The 16,720-nt window shown below is 46.1% G+C and overlaps 1 protein-coding gene across 4 annotated transcripts in view; it reads right to left on the bottom strand.

Annotated features, from left to right (window-relative positions):
* srgap3 (SLIT-ROBO Rho GTPase activating protein 3) overlaps positions 1-16,720 on the bottom strand; it is a 122,929-nt gene that overhangs the window by 38,603 nt on the left and 67,606 nt on the right. For 3 of the 4 annotated variants that reach the window (XR_004210048.1, XM_031825238.1, XM_020483521.2), the window contains exons 4-10: positions 15,197-15,259; positions 9,167-9,352; positions 7,406-7,534; positions 4,079-4,300; positions 3,773-3,874; positions 1,216-1,413; positions 364-448 (exon numbers count right to left, since the gene is read on the bottom strand). Coding sequence is in view for 3 of the 4 variants with exons in the window: in XM_031825238.1 (XP_031681098.1) it covers positions 364-448; positions 1,216-1,413; positions 3,773-3,874; positions 4,079-4,300; positions 7,406-7,534; positions 9,167-9,352; positions 15,197-15,259 (985 nt within the window). In the remaining variant the exon portion in view is untranslated. Of the gene's footprint in view, positions 1-363; positions 449-1,215; positions 1,414-3,772; positions 3,875-4,078; positions 4,301-6,691; positions 7,535-9,166; positions 9,353-15,196; positions 15,260-16,720 lie in introns of those variants that run through there. The other variant, XM_031825239.1, reaches the window with a different exon arrangement.

Here is a 16,720-nt window from a genome sequence, read left to right on the forward strand (position 1 = left end):
TTCCTTTGATGCAACTCGCCTTTGAATTTGAACTTAATTCCTCTTCCCTGGTTCCCTTCTGCCCCTTGAGAAGAAACAAGTTCATGTGGTCTCCTCCCGCTTCCTCTGCCTGGTTCAGATTTGCTCATTAGATAAGAGCTCCACAACACTACTGGACCTGATGGCGGCCATTTTACAGACCCATCATCTATAACATAGGGATTTCTGGCTCATACTGAGCTAGGGGTTGACACGCAAGGCCTGGCGCCTGCCATTAACATCCCTGTGACCAGAAGGAAGTAGGAGCATTAAGAGAAGGGGTGTCAAACTAACATTGATTTAAATAGATATGATGTCATTGGTGGAGAGACCGAGGGGCCTTACCTTCTCCCAGTGTCTGCTTCAGGAGGTCATGCTTGGCCTGCAGTTTAATGATGAGGTTGCTGCCGTTCAGGAACTCCTTAAATTTCTGTGAACCCAAACAGACCAGATGAAGGCGTCAGTGAGTGAACAGCGCTAATGGGATGTGACTGGAACAGGCGGAGACGCCTGCCATCCACCACAGAGGGCAGAGAACACATTCAGTCACTTTCACTCTGTACGGAACAAACTCAATCTGTTTCAGGGATAATTGGATTTCCATGTGATTTCCAAAGCATGGGGCTTGTCATATGTGTTTTATGGAATAGTGTGATGGCTGATGGATTGATGTTGATGTGCAGTACTGTACACTGCAGTGGCTATGGCAGTACAGCCAGGTATGTTACTTAACTGTGAAACAGATTTAACAGGCAGTTGTCCTGAGGCATGGCTGCATATCTCAGGGCAAAACAGGCAGGTATGAAGGCTATCTATAACAGGCAGGTATGAAGGCTATGTATAACAGGCAGGTATGAAGGCTATGTATAACAGGCAGGTATGAAGGCTATGCATAGCAGGCAGGTATGATGGCTATGTATAATAGGCAGGTATGAAGGCTATGTATAACAGGCAGGTATGAAGGCTATCTATAACAGGCAGGTATGAAGGCTATGTATAACAGGCAGGTATGAAGGCTATGTATAACAGGCAGGTATGAAGGGTAAGTATAACAGGCAGGTATGAAGGCTATGCATAGCAGGCAGGTATGATGGCTATGTATAACAGGCAGGTATGAAGGCTATGTATAACAGGCAGGTATGAAGGCTATCTATAACAGGCAGGTATGAAGGCTATGTATAACAGGCAGGTACTCACAGTGAAGTAGAAGACCTCTGTCTCCTGCTGGTTCGCCCGTCTCTTGGCCACGTTCAGTTTGCTCATGTAGGTCTCAGAGGCAACAGACTTCATGGACTCATTGGAGCGGCTATGTTGGAAAGCATCGGACACATCAAAGTCCTCCACAGTCAGCATGTCCTGCATGGTCTGCATGGTGGCGTCCAGTGTCTTCCTCACCTACAGCAAAGGGAACGACTCAACAACTGACACGATGACAGATGAACTAGGATTTCCTACTCAGTCATTTCATCCATGTCCTTCAGAACAACAAGAAAGGGAAGAATTTCAACAACAAAAAATGAAATGGTGACAAACGAAACAGCATTTCCTCCTCAGTCATCTGATCCAGGTCCTTTGTAACATAATAGGCCAGTAAGATTTTTTTAACTTCAGGGTTCCCTACGACATGTGCAAGGTCAAGTGTGAGCGATCACTGGCATATCCCATTTCAAAGACAAATTGACCCTGAATAACAACTGGTACAGGGCTCATTCATAGGCAGTGTACCAGATGACCCACTGGTCAGCCATCCATCAGAATAACAGCAGAATATGAAGAGCGTCTGGTTTGTAAAAGGGCTGCGGGCTCTTTCTCTACAGCGCTGAGATTACCCGCCAGTTATATGAGATGTTATGAGACGGAGGCATAGTCATCAGGGCAGGCTGTAGCTAGCCAGCCAGGGTCATTAGCACCTCCGTTAGCACTTGCATCTACTCAGAGGGTGAGAGGTGTGTGTGTTTGTTTGTGTGTGTGTGTGTGTGTGTGTGCGCACTGCCTGCTGCTCCCACTGAGAAGGACCAGTCATCACAACACATAATAGACCATCAACATTGATGTACTGTATCTACATGGAACATGCACCCATTAGTGTTTTCACACAAGTTAATATCACAAGCTGAATATACTCTCTGCTCCCAAGGAGTGTGTGTGGGCCACTGAAATGAACTTGCGATGAGAGCTGATGGTCTCTAAAGACCGGCTGAGTTTGGGCATGTCAGAGAGAGAGGTGACAGAGGCTACAGAGCAGTCTCAGTGGGGGGAAGCAACAGACACACTGGGGGGGGCACTATCTTGCTGCGGGCGATTCCCTGATCCACCTCTACGCAGACGACACCATTCTATATACTTTCGGCAGGGATCATCTAACCTCAAAACAAGCTTCAATGCCATACAACACTCCTTCCGTGGCCTCCAACTGCTCTTAAACGCTAGTAAAACCAAATGCATGCTTTTCAACCGGTCGCTGCCTGCACCCGCATGCCCGACTAGCATCACCACCCTGGATGGCTCCGACCTAGAATATGTGGACGTCTATAAGTACCTAGGTGTCTGGCTAGACTGCAAACTCTCCTTCCAGACTCATATCAAACATCTCCAATCGAAAATCAAATCAAGAGTCGGCTTTCTATTCCGCAACAAAGCCTCCTTCACTCACGCCGCCAATCTTACCCTAGTAAAACTGACTATCCTACCGATCCTCGACTTCGGCGATGTCATCTACAAAATGGCTTCCAACACTCTACTCAGCAAACTGGATGCAGTCTATCACAGTGCCATCCGTTTTGTCACTAAAGCACCTTATACCACCCACCACTGCGACTTGTATGCTCTAGTCGGCTGGCCCTCGCTACATATTCGTCGCCAGACCCACTGGCTCCAGGTCATCTACAAGTCCATGCTAGGTAAAGCTCCGCCTTATCTCAGCTCACTGGTCACGATGGCAACACCCATCCGTAGCACGCGCTCCAGCAGGTGTATCTCACTGATCATCCCTAAAGCCAACACCTCATTTGGCCGCCTTTCGTTCCAGTACTCTGCTGCCTGTGACTGGAACGAATTGCAAAAATCGCTGAAGTTGGAGACTTTTTTCTCCCTCACCAACTTCAAACATCAGCTATCTAAGCAGCTAACCGATCGCTGCAGCTGTACATAGTCTATTGGTAAATAGCCCACCCTTTTTCACCTACCTCATCCCCATACTGTTTTTATTTATTTACTTTTCTGCTCTTTTGCACACCAATATCTCTACCTGTACATGACCATCTGATCATTCATCACTCCAGTGTTAATCTGCAAAATTGTAATTATTTGCCTACCTCATGCCTTTTGCACACATTGTATATAGACTCCCCCTTTGTTTTCTACTGTGTTATTGACTTGTTAATTGTTTACTCCATGTGTAACTCTTTGTTGTCTGCTCACACTGCTATGCTTTATCTTGGCCAGGTCGCAGTTGCAAATGAGAACTTGTTCTCAACTAGCCTACCTGGTTAAATAAAGGTGAAAATCATGGACTCCAGAGTGGCGCAGCTGTCTAAGGCATTCCATCTCAGTACTAGAGGCATCACTACAGACCCTGGTTTGATTACAGGCTGTATCACAACCGGCTGTGATTGGGAGTCCTGTAGGGTGGTGCACAATTCGCCCAGTGTCGTCCGGGTTAGGGTTTGGCCGGGGTAGGCCGTCATTGTAAATAAGAATTTGTTCTTAACTGACTTGCCTAGTTAAATAAAGGTACATTTAAAAAAGCCTTCACCTCCTCGTTCTCGATCTTGAGCGTGGCCAGGCGGGACTGCAGCTGGTGGTAGCGCATCAGGAGCTCAGTCTGCACAGGCTGCTGGGCACTCACCTGACACACCTGAGAGGACACATAGACAGAGAGGTACGGGCTGGGCAAACTGTCTCACAGGATTGGAAAAAAACATGCTTGCTGCTGGCATGAATGTGGTTTCCATGGTTTAAAAAATGTATTGGTTGTACTTGTAACTTGGATACATTTTGATAAAGATATAGTATGAATCTATAAATGTACCAAATTGATCAGTCATTTAACACCTCTCACCTCGTCCCCCATGTGGGGCAGGTACTCGAAGCGCATGGGAGGGCAGAACACCTGGTTGTGCATGTCCATGATCTTGTGCTTGTCGCTGCGGGAGTCTAGGTTGTCCACGGCGTTCTCCATGATGTCCAGGCCCTCGTGGCGACTAGTCTCCAGGTTGTACTCAGCTGACAGGTAGGTCCTGAAGGTACGTGCCAGGCTGGCATGGTAGCCCAGGTCGCAGCACTATAATACAATAACAATAACTAACATAAGAGTAGAATATAATAAAGGAGTTGATCATGACCTGACTGGAAGCATACGCCTAGGGTCCAGAATTTTCCAGCACAGGTCATGTGTCTAAGAACATACTGGCCCTAATTATGAACAACCTGACAAACCAGTCGGAATCCATGCCCTCATTATAAACAAGGCAATGTGATGAACTAAGTCTTTAGCATGCACACGATTTAGTTACACAATTCCGATAATTTCCTACGAGCATGTTACTAACCTGACCTCCAACATGAACTAAATTCCAAATTAAACACTGTTGGGGGTTAACGGGCAGAAATAGAATAATAGAATACACCAAATTAGAGAAGCAAGTACAGTAGGACACCTAAGATAATTAGCTCAACCATGGAGCTGCATAAACTAACCTCATTACTATAGCCAAGTGGGCTTCTAAGAGGCTTCGAGGGGCCTGAGTCTGACTGCTTAGTGATTCACTAAACGCTCTTTCATAAACACACAGGAAGTTGCGCTCGACTCCAATGATAAACCCCCATATCTGCGGTTGTTTTATAACAGGGTCGGTGTACAATGAGTAAGGATATGGGAGCACAGAGCTCTTTATGGTACAGAGTTGTATTTCAACAGCCACATCCCATAAGAAACACACTGCCTGGCTCTAATGAGTTCCATGCTTTGATTGAATCATGGTCCTATCGTGAGTAGACTGTAGCAGGAGTGCTGACAGGCAAAATACTGGTACTGCAGAACTGATGACATTGTTCATTTGCATGCAAAAGACGTCTGTACTTTATTTCCATTGATTCGGGTGGACAGGGCTACTTGCAGTGTGGATGTCTGTTTTGATATCTGGCTGCTAGTGACTGTTTCTGTGTGGCATGACAAACAGGCCCTTATCCTCTGCAAAGCTTGTGGCGGCAAAGCACAGCGAGTCATGCTCACAATCCCTTTCCCTGCAGTGGGGCCGGATTTGGGATGACATGGCCCCTTTTGCTTGCCAGACACAAGAAGCAGCTCCAACAAAGTGACCCAGCACAGAGACACAGCCGTCAATCAGAGGTCTCCGTCTGGCAGACCCCTGTGTAGCCTACAGCCACTGGCTAGCTCCTTCACACTTCACACAGTTGATGTTTAGAACATTTTAAAGAGAAAAATCCTGGATGTAATCTCTCTCATTGTCAAAAGTCTGTCAAGCCTCAAGCCTCAATTCAATTGCATCATATGTTTCTAGGCATACAGTACTTTACATATGCAGGATCTCTGTATCTAACTCCCTGACCTGTTCAGAGTATCAGAAGAGGCCAGGCAGGCCTGGGGCAATACCACAGTAACCACCCAGCAGTAGACCAGCAGGGAGGTGGGAGAGAGGGGGAACATCTGGACATCCCTGCCACAACCACCAGGTAACCCGGGGCTGAATGATCCCTGCCACAACTACCAGGTAACCCGGGGCTGAATGATCCCTGCCACAACCACCAGGTAACCCGGGCTGAATGATCCCTGCCACAATCACCAGGTAACCCGGGGCTGAATGATCCCTGCCACAACCACCAGGTAACCCGGGGCTGAATGATCCCTGCCACAACCACCAGGTAACCCGGGGCTGAATGATCCCTGCCACAACTACCAGGTAACCCGGGGCTGAATGAACCCTGCCACAACCACCAGGTAACCCGGGGCTGAATGATCCCTGCCACAACCACCAGGTAACCAGGGGCTGAATGATCCCTGCCACAACCACCAGGTAACCCGGGCTGAATGAACCCTGCCAACCATACTGGCCACATAGCTGCCTGTATACACAGAGCCTGCACCCAGACCCTGGCTAGGGTTTCATTCCTCCAGCCATTAGTGGTCCACAAAGCAAACTCACCCTGTTCACCAACCGTAATCACAGACTTCTCAAGCAGACTTGCTGCTGGGCTGCATTGGCTTTGCATTTTGAATTATGATGGTGGTTCACCTAGGTATGGTCTTTTCTGTCATGTAACTGTGTATTACTCTCTATTTCTATAATCCAATGGATACTCTGGAGGGGAAGTTGCATACAGTTCAACGTAACACATTATTTATTAGAAGTGGACCAAAAGAAGAGGGTGAAAACCCTGGCTGTACTGTAGATTTGAGGAATGAAGTAAAATAAAAGGGAAGTGTTTTGTTTTGAAGTAGGAAGCACATAGGACCAGATTAGTTTCTGTGTGTGTGTGTGTGTGTATGTGTGTGTGTGTGTGTGTGTGTGTGTGTGTGTGTGTGTGTGTGTGTGTGTGTGTGTGTGTGTGTGTGTGTGTGTGTGTGTGTGTGTGTGTGTGTGTGTGTGTGTGTGTGTGTGTGTGTGTGTGTGTATATGTGTGTGTGTCTGTGTCACCCAGGGTCATGTTTCACCATCAGTGTGTTTTGCTTGGCTCCCTGGGAGAGTGTGGTGTGTGACAGTAACAGGGCCACGCTCCGCTCCAAGTCTCTCAGCACAGCTTCCAAAGGGGCCTTAGCCCTGACAGCACTCCAAGGCCTCCCAGATATATGACGGCATGACAGAGGGAGGAAAGGAGAACAGGGGTAAGAGAGGGAAGAGAAGACCAGGAGGAAGGTATTCTGACTGTCAACACTGAACCATTCCCTTGACAGGAAGTCATCATTCATATTCCAGAAGAATCATAACAATGCCTTTTGGGTGGTAACATATATCAGTTAGATATAGTCATTCAGCCATTCAGTTAGACATACAACAGTACTACTGGAGGGCTTAGAACAAACTATTGTGTTTGAGATTAAGAGACACAAAATGGAGGTAAACACTCTCAGTGTTTCAAACCAACAGAGCAGCTTGAAGCAATACAGCAAATGGGCTAAGAACCGTGAAAGATGGTGAGAATATATAGTGTAGCAACGTTAGACCAACATTAGACCAACCTGAGACCAACGTTAGACCACCGTTAGACCAATGTTAGACCAACATTAGACCAACGTTAGACCAACATTAGCCCAACGTTACACCAATGTTAGACCAACATTACACCAACCTTAGACCAACGTTAGACCAACATTAGACAATCCCAGCTGTGAGACACAAACCAGCCTGTGTGTCTATCGCATACTTACATCAATCATATCAGAGACATCGTGGATGTAGTATTTCGCCACAACGGCATTCGTTGCTGCCAGGTTCAACAAATAGTCGTTGCGGGCTTTAGTGCACTTCAGCTTGTTTTCGGAGTACTTGGCTTGCCTCTGGGGGAAGGAGAGGGGAGAAAGAGAGAGAGAGAAATGGAGAGCAGACAAAGAGGGGGAAAACAGCCCATGAAATGAAGCAACGTTGAGTGGGCTAAATGGTATTTGCACAATAACATAGGAGGATTGCTGTGTAGCCTGATGGCCTGGCTTAGTGTTGTAAGGAAAGAGGTTAGAGGGGTCCACTGTAAGAGATGTTTTTTAAGAAGCCCCATGTAGACAATATCATAAGTGGTCTACCCAGGCTGGTCCTTCAGTCACTCCCTCACAGCCATTCTGTCTGTCTGCTAACACTTGGCACAACAATCTGCACAGCCCAGATGTGAACAATTGAAATAGCCATAAAATATTGTTTCGGTCCAGTGTGCTTGCAAACAAAAACAGACTAACACAAACAGTCACACGAGTGTTCTCCAATTGTGCCCACACATAAAACATGTTTACAATGTGTCAATGACAGGTCATATACGAGAATGAAATCTATAGAAATATGCTGTATTTAAACAGTTTAGATTTCTCATTGCAGAAATAACACATAGCTCTAGATGGTGCACCGGCTTCGTTGCTATGGGTAACTAGACATGCTGCATCTGCTTAACGCATCCAGCTGGGAAATATTACATGATTCATAAAACAGAAGAAGTAGTCGTCTGCTGTTCACATAGCATCACTAATGGATGCTAGTTAGACCAATACATAATGCTATTGACAAAAACAATTGACTGAAATGGAAAGCAGTGACACAGAATCATTGAGACTTGGCTCACAAGCAGGACTAAAGGGAGAGACAATTTAACAGCCAAACCTTGACTTGTGTCTGTGTGTGAGTGTGTTTGAAACCACTCATTATCCTCTTCCAGATGGATAATACTGGATAACATGTACTTAAAATATACATGATTCACTAACTCAAATTGCACATGTCCATTATCATGCAAATGAAGACAGTACATTGGAGAAAAGGGGATTATGGCTTGATTGTCTCATATCCTTGTCTCCTCTCCTTCTTTGTTCGGAGGTAGCTAGAAGGATTCTGAATGAGGCTGCCACTGTAGCCTGCAAAATGAAGTCACTAGGCAGCGCGGAGAGAAATAACGTTCATAGCTACAGCAAGTTATAAATAGTGAGTGGGGTTGGTATGGTTCTCCTGGCAGCATCTCTGTAGAGATGGCAGCCTGAGGAGGGAGGAAAGCTGTTGGCCTGACAGCCTTTTGATTCCCTGAGCTGCACTGATAATGGAGATGCATTGCAGAAATTACCCCTGAAAATCAAATCAAATTGTATTTGTCACATGCGCCGAATACAACAGGTGTAGGCTTTACCATGACATGCCCTTGCCAAAAACGCAGCTTTCAGAGTGCATGTGTGTCTAGCTGTGGACCCATGCTCCGGGCGGTCGGCTCTCTCGCTCAGAGTGGTGAGCTTAAACAATGGACCTGCACCCACTCTCACAAAGTCTTACTATCTTTTCATTCACATACTACTGAGAGGATCCCTCTGGCCCAAAATGGGCGCACAAAATACCACTTATGGAAGTGACTAGGCTGAAAACGTACAGTACTAGCAGCAGTCCCAGCCAACAGCTGTCCCAGCCATATTATTACGGTCATCAAGCCTTGGTGTCAGCCTCACCTTCTCTTTCATCTTCTCGATCTTCCTGACGGAGCTGCGTCTCTGGGGCCGGTCCTCGTGGCGCAGCAGGTGGACGTTGAGGTCAGCAGACTTACTGAACTGCTTCTCCTCCTGCTTCTCAGCGTCCTTCAGCTTGCTCTCAGCGCTGATGCTCTCTGTGTGGTACATGTGGTAGGTCTTCATCACCTGGAGGAGCAGGACAGGATGAGGAGGGTGGAACAAAAACTGGAAGTAGAGTGAACAAATGGGTGACCTGAGGTGACACATAGTTTGAATCTCTGCTATACTAACATCAAGCTGCATGATATATTCCCTTCAACGTTGGCATGTGGAAGCTGTTATTTGCCCCTTTGTTGGCCTAAGCTCAGTGAGCGTACACACAAGCAAGAATACGTGCGTGTGCACACACAGACAGACACACATGCACACACACACACACACACACTGTAGGGTGTGTGTTTCTACTTCAGTGCTCGTGTCCCCCATTTAGCCAGCAGATGCCAGTCAGATAATGTTTTCAATGGAGCATGACTGGCAGACAGACAGACAGCACAGCATATCGCTGTGGGTCTAACCCTCAGACAGACAGTCAGACAGACAGCACCCTTGTAAAGTAGAGCCCTGATGTGTGCAGCATCTTAAAACGCCTCCTGTGCGTTTTACTCGACAGTGAGTGAGACCCAGTACTATAACTAGATACACCCCAGGATGTTAGACTGACTGAGAGCCTGACATTACCGCTAGTTTGTTCTCTTCCAGTAGTTAATGCTCACTTTGTGTGGCATCATGTGACTGGATGGTGTGGCTGCCTTTCATCTGGAACGAGTACTAGACCCTTATGTGACCACCAAAGGGTTAATGGGTTAGTTCGAGTTATGTCAACTCAAACACACAGACAGAATCTCTACTATTTCCAGCTGACTGCTACTGTATGATAGTAAGGTTTCTTAGTCAGAAGAACAGCATATATCCGTCATCTAGTCTATGCTTCCATCAACAGAGCTCCACTGCACAAGGTGCTACAAGTCTTAGGAGAAAAAAAAAAGACAAAGATTTGAAAGGCAAACACGTCAAAGAAAAAAACCCAAAGAAAATAAGAACTATGATCTACTCTGGTATATGACAGAGCTCACAGTAGAAAGAAGTCACTCCAATGTTTGGAGAAACTAGGTCAGCAGTGTGCATCTCCCTAAGTTGGCAACCCAGTTTCCAGTCAACTTTGAGCAGCACAACTAAAAGACCTGCAGCTAAAGACAAAGACATTTGCAGGAACATTGAGGTGAGGCAGGGTCTCCCTTCCAGGAGGTGTGTGTGGTTACGGTGTGTCTCCACTCAGATAATACCCTGAGGCTATTTGACTTAGGAACACACTCTTTGTTTTTGCACTGATGAAAGCTACCAGGAACATATTCCATTGTGGAAATACAGACATACGTGATTTCCACTTAAAGTGAGCCGTGGCTGCAGCACTGACATGTTAATGCAGAGACCTCACCCAGCCTAGCATGACAGACAGATAGCACAGCACAGAACAGTGGGTCTAACCCTCAGACAGACAGATAGCACAGCACAGACAGCACAGAACAGTGGGTCTAACCCTCAGACAGACAGATATCACAGCACAGACAGCACAGAACAGTGGGTCTAACCCTCAGACAGACAGAAAGCACAGCACAGACAGCACAGAACAGTGGGTCTAACCCTCAGACAGACAGATAGCAGAGCACAGACAGCACAGAACAGTGGGTCTAACCCTCAGAAAGACAGATAGCACAGCACAGACAGCACAGAACAGTGGGTCTAACCCTCAGACAGACAGATAGCACAGCACAGACAGCACATAACAGTGGATCTAACCCTCAGACAGACAGATAGCACAGCACAGACAGCACAGAACAGTGGGTCTAACCCTCAGACAGACAGAGACAGACCGACAACACAGAACAGTGGGTCTAACCCTCAGACAGACAGAGACAGACCGACAACACAGAACAGTGGGTCTAACCCTCAGACAGACAGAGACAGACCGACAACACAGAACAGTGGGTCTAACCCTCAGACAGACAGAGACAGACCGACAACACAGAACAGTGGGTCTAACCCTCAGACAGACAGAGACAGACCGACAACACAGAACAGTGGGTCTAACCCTCAGACAGACAGAGACAGACCGACAACACAGAACAGTGGGTCTAACCCTCAGACAGACAGAGACAGACCGACAACACAGAACAGTGGGTCTAACTTTTAGAATTTGAATTTTGTTTACTTTCTGAATTGCCTAGAATTGCAATTTCCACTGAAAGTAAACTGTGGCTGAAGCATTAAAGAGACCTCACTCAACCTGACATGCCACAAATGTGCCACTTTGATATTGTATTCTGTGTTCTATGAGCCTGTGAATTAAAGCCAAATTGTTTTCCTGTGGTTTGTCAACTGGAAAATATGAATGGGTTGTGTGAGGAGACCTGTCACAATAAACATGTCCATTATGGATAACAATTACCAGTTACCGGAGCACCCGGAATGAAATGGGAGAGAGATGGAGAAACTGGGCCTGTTGCAACACTGACACGTTCTGTATCAGACTGTTCTGCTCATCTCAGACCCAGGTTGGAGACTGAGAGAGCATATCATCTCCATCATTTCCATCATTTGTTTAAACAAACCTACTACCAGGGTGTTGTGCTGCTGCATTCATTAGACAAACAGCCTCTAGTGGGACAGAGTTAAATAACAAATGAACCAAGTGAACTGCAGCATGACTTTTTGTTCCTGTGCTGTCTGGATCAGCACAGCCAGGTGAGTAATTGACTCTGAGATCCACTAAAGAGATTTCAGGTCTTTGCTCTCATTTCTCATTTCAGATTCACTAGATATAATTCAAGCCACGGGCATCAAGCCTCGCGCCCTCAAATCAATATCTGTCTCAGCGGCAGCAGATACTTTTAACAATGTTTGAACAATAGCTGAAGCCCAACACTCTTAAATCGCTCCCCTCTGTGTTAGTGCATGTGAAAGGCATTCACAAGGGATTTCTGCAATTCTACTTCTGACTAAATACATTGTTGTTCGCAGTCCATAAGATCTGTCATCTGATTACCAATTAGCCAATAGCGTCAAATCTCCTAGGAGCTAAATTGCTCCATTTGTTTTTTGCCGCCCGATATTTTTCAACTGCAATTTTCTACAGAGAAAAACTATAACGATAGTGGAAACCATAATCATCATTATCATCGCCATCAGAGTCTTTCGGGAAAAAGTCACTGCTGCAGGTTTTTGATTGGCCACCACATGATGCAGATGGGGCTTGAAGACGAGAGGGATCATTTGAGAGCCTCTCCCCGTTATCATAAAACATTATCAGGGCTATTCTATTCTACCAACATATTTAGCCAAGCCATGGCTGGGCTGGGCCTAGCTGTTGAAGAGCAGGGGGAGCAGGATAATAATGATCTATTCAACTGTCTGCTCCCTGATGCATTTGGACTCTTCTGGCTGTGACCTTGAAAAGCACACCACTGGACACCACTGCGGCTGGAGCGACCCCCCTGAGCCTTACCCCACACAGGGTAGTGGCTTGGACACCAGCCGCTTAAGAGGAAAAACAATCTCGTCTCATTCCTAAACATATCATCTCTCTGTGCTCGTGGGGAAAGCCTGGCAGACTCAAGGGCAGACAGAGGTGCTGCTGATGGAGCTGTGAGCTCTCATATTCTTTCCTTTAGTATGCAGGGGGTGCTGAGTACATGTGCAGGGTGAGAGTAGATGTGTTAGTGTAGACTAGAGAGTGTGATTGGACATGGAGCTTTAGAAATGATCAGTCAATAAAATATAGTCTGCAGTGGAGAGAATGCATGAGTTTATTTACTGAAACGTATACCACATTTAGACAGATACTAATTGACTTGGTATAAAAAAGACCAATGTCATTATTATGCAGTCATACACTGAGTATATAAAACATTAAGATTCAAATCAAACTTGATTTGTCACATAAAAGTGTAGACCTTACCGCAAAATGCTTACTTACAAGCCCTTAACCAACAGTGCAGTTCAAGAAGAGTTAAGAAAATATTCACCAAGTAAAGTAAAACATTATAAAAAGTAACACAAAATAACAATAACGAGGATATATACACCTGCTCTTCCCATGACATAAACTGACCAGATGAATCCAGGTGAAATGTATGATTGATGTCATAAAACCACTTCAATCGGTGTAGATTTTTAAGCCTTGAGACAATTGAGAGATGAATTGTGTATGTGTGCTATTCAGAGGGTGAATGGGCAAGGCGAACTATTTAAGTGTCTTTGAACGGGGTATGGTAGTACAGTAGGTTCCAGTCACACCAGTTTGTCTCAACAGTTTCCCCGTGTGCATCAAGAATGGTCCCCCACCCAATGGTCCCCCACCCAATGGTCCAACACCCAATGGTCCACCACCCAATTTGACCACTGTGGGAAGCATTGGAGTCAACATGGGCCAGCATCCCTGTGGAATGCTTTTGACACCTTGTAGAGTCCATGCCTTGATGAATTGAGGCTGTTCAGAGGGCAAAAGGGCGGGGTGTAACTCAATATTAGGAAGGTGTTCTTAATGTTTTGTCCACTCAGTGTATATTTTACTTAACTGGGTAAGGGCTATAGTGCATTACAGGTGAAAGTCTGTCTTTGGTCCTTTGGCCTTGATCTTGGTTGATGATGTTTCTGTTTCGCATTAAAATTAGTCACCTATTTGTAGCTCACTATAACCCCCTTTCTTTCACGGTGTTGTGGAGGACATGTCCTTTGATAGGCTGTCACTCATGACATCAGATGAATAACTCATCCAGTCTGCTGTACTTAGGGGGTAGCTAGTTGCCTGGAGCCTCTCCAGACATGGGAGAGCTATAGGCGGGCACAAGCACAGTGTCACACAGCCCTTAATTTCTCCCTGGTAACAATTGAACGTTTATAGAAGAGTTAATAAAGCACAGAGAGAAGCCCTGATGGACACAAAGATGCAGTAGATGGTAGAGCAAATGGTGGTTAAAGAGTTTACATTGTTGTTACTGTGGGCCCAGCCACTGGCATCAGAACAGCCTGCAATGTGGATGTGATTTGAGCTGCAGCCTGCAGCTGGCCGACTTGGAGAGAAATGCAATGTTCCATTCCATCATCATAACAATCACCCTCTTCCTCCTCCTCCTTATCATCCCCTCCATCTGAGCTAAACACTGCAGTTGGAGAGAGAGAGAAAGAGAAAGAGAGCGAGACAGAGAGAAAGAGAGAGAGAGACAGAGAGAGAGACAGAGAGAGAGAAAGAGAGAGAGAAAGAGAGAGAGAGAGACAGAGAGAGACAGAGAGAGAGACAGAGAGCGAGACAGAGAGAAAGAGAGAGAAAGAGAGAGAGAGAGACAGAGAGAAAGAGAGAGAGAGAGACAAAGAGAGAGAGAGACAGAGAGAGAGACAGAGAGAAAGAGAGAGACAGAGAGAGAGAGAGAGAGAGAGAGACAGAGAGCGAGACAGAGAGAAAGAGAGAGAGAGAGAGAGACAGAGAGAGACAGAGAGAGACAGAGAGAGACAGAGAGAGAGACAGAGAGCGAGACAGAGAGAAAGAGAGAGAGAGAGACAGAGAGCGAGACAGAGAGAAAGAGAGAGAGAGAGAGAGAGAGACAGAGAGAGACAGAGACAGAGAGAGAGACAGAGAGCGAGACAGAGAGAAAGAGAGAGAGAGAGAGAGACAGAGAGAGAGACAGAGAGAGAGACAGAGAGAGAGAAAGAGAGCGAGACAGAGAGAAAGAGAGAGAGAGACAGAGAGAGAGACAGAGAGAGAGAAAGACGCAGAGACGGAGAGAGAGACAGCTAGGAGCACTAGCCTCATCACATTGCTCTCTGTAGAGGCCTTGATACTGGCTGTGTCTGGATGAAGGGATGCATCAAGAGGGATGGATTCTGACAGGGGGGAGAAGATTGGTTTTGTTGTACTCACAGTGTAGAGTTAGTTTGATTCTGACGGGGGGAGGAGATTGGTTTTGTTGTACTCACAGTGTAGAGTTCGTTTGTCACTTTCACCAGCTCCTCATGCATCTGAATCCCAATGTCCTTACTCTGAAAAACAAGGGGTTGGAAAACAGCCAATGCACATCAATCAATGTACTGTCATATATTAACAAATAGCTAAAATTGCGATGAATATCCTGTACCAACAAACTGATAGGCAAAGTTTTCAGTGTGTGGGTGGTGATGAGACACTGTTTGGACCGATTTGAATCTTGACAGCACTTTAAGAAAGTGTACAGTACAGAGAGAGACACCCTGAGAATGGGCATAGAGTATAAAGATGTGATGGATGGACAGAAACATACATCATTCCAAAAGAGAGACTTCCAGGCAGACCAGCCAGTGGAACACAATCAACCACTAGTAGTGAATTAACTACTTCCCCTCTGGCCTCGCTCTCTCTGTCTGAAGAGTGCTGGAGTTCCACCCCTCTCCGTTGGCTATGTTTAGCTACTGATGTTTATGTGCTGATTGTTAAAGCTGCTGTTTAGTTGTGGTGCTTGATGAGTAAATGTCCCATCCCTCACCTCATAAACGGCCACTTCTGGTCTGTACTGAGTGGATGGGGAAACACCCCTATCAGCAGTTCTAGTGTTACCAATTACTTGCCTATATGATGTGGTCACACACAATCATGCAGTTCATTGAGGTCTTTCCATTTCTCATGCAAGTAGATGACATCAGTAATGACTCGAGCTGAGAAAAGGCACAATCAGCTGTTTCATCTTTCCCTGGTGTCAACCAATGTCCAGACTGTCATTCTGTCATGTCATGAACAGTGTTGTTTTTCAAAAGGAGCCTTGAGAAATATGCTGTAACTGATGGAAACTTGATGTGTCAATGACATTGAGTTCTTCTAACAGCTTTCAAGGTGGACCAGGACTCTGAGTCATGTGTTTTTACAAAGGACAAACACTTAGTGGCCAGTTTATTAGGTACACCCCGTGCACGAAAATGGTTCACTCCTACAGACAGTGAGTGACGTGTCCGTGGCAGACTGGCACTGAAGCATCCAGTTACTGTTGGATTGAATGTTAGAATGGGCAAAACGAGTGACCTAAGGGACTTGATCGTCTGTGCCAGATACTGTTCCAGTATCTCAGAAACAGCCTGCTTCCTTTTCACGTACCACAGTGTCTAGGGTTTACAGAGAATTGTGCGACTAACAAAAACATCCAGTCAGCGGCAGTCCTGTGGGTGAAAACAGCTCGTTGATGAGAGAAGTTGCAGGAGAATGGCAAGAATCATGCAAGCTAACAGGCGAGCCACAAACAGACAAATAACGAAGCAGTACAACAGTGGTGTGCAGAACGGCATCTCGGAACGCCAACTCGTCGGTCCTTGTCACGGACGGGCTACTGCCACAGACGACCACACCGGGTTCCTCTCCTATCAGCTAAAAACAAGAAGAAGTGGCTCCAGTGGGCACACCATCAACAACACTGGACAATTGAGGAGTGTAAAAACATTGCCTGGTCCGACAAATCCAGTTCCTGTTGCGTCATGCTG

The sequence above is a fragment of the Oncorhynchus kisutch genome, linkage group LG5 (genome assembly GCF_002021735.2).
Source record: "Oncorhynchus kisutch isolate 150728-3 linkage group LG5, Okis_V2, whole genome shotgun sequence".
NCBI classification, from domain to species: domain Eukaryota; kingdom Metazoa; phylum Chordata; class Actinopteri; order Salmoniformes; family Salmonidae; genus Oncorhynchus; species Oncorhynchus kisutch.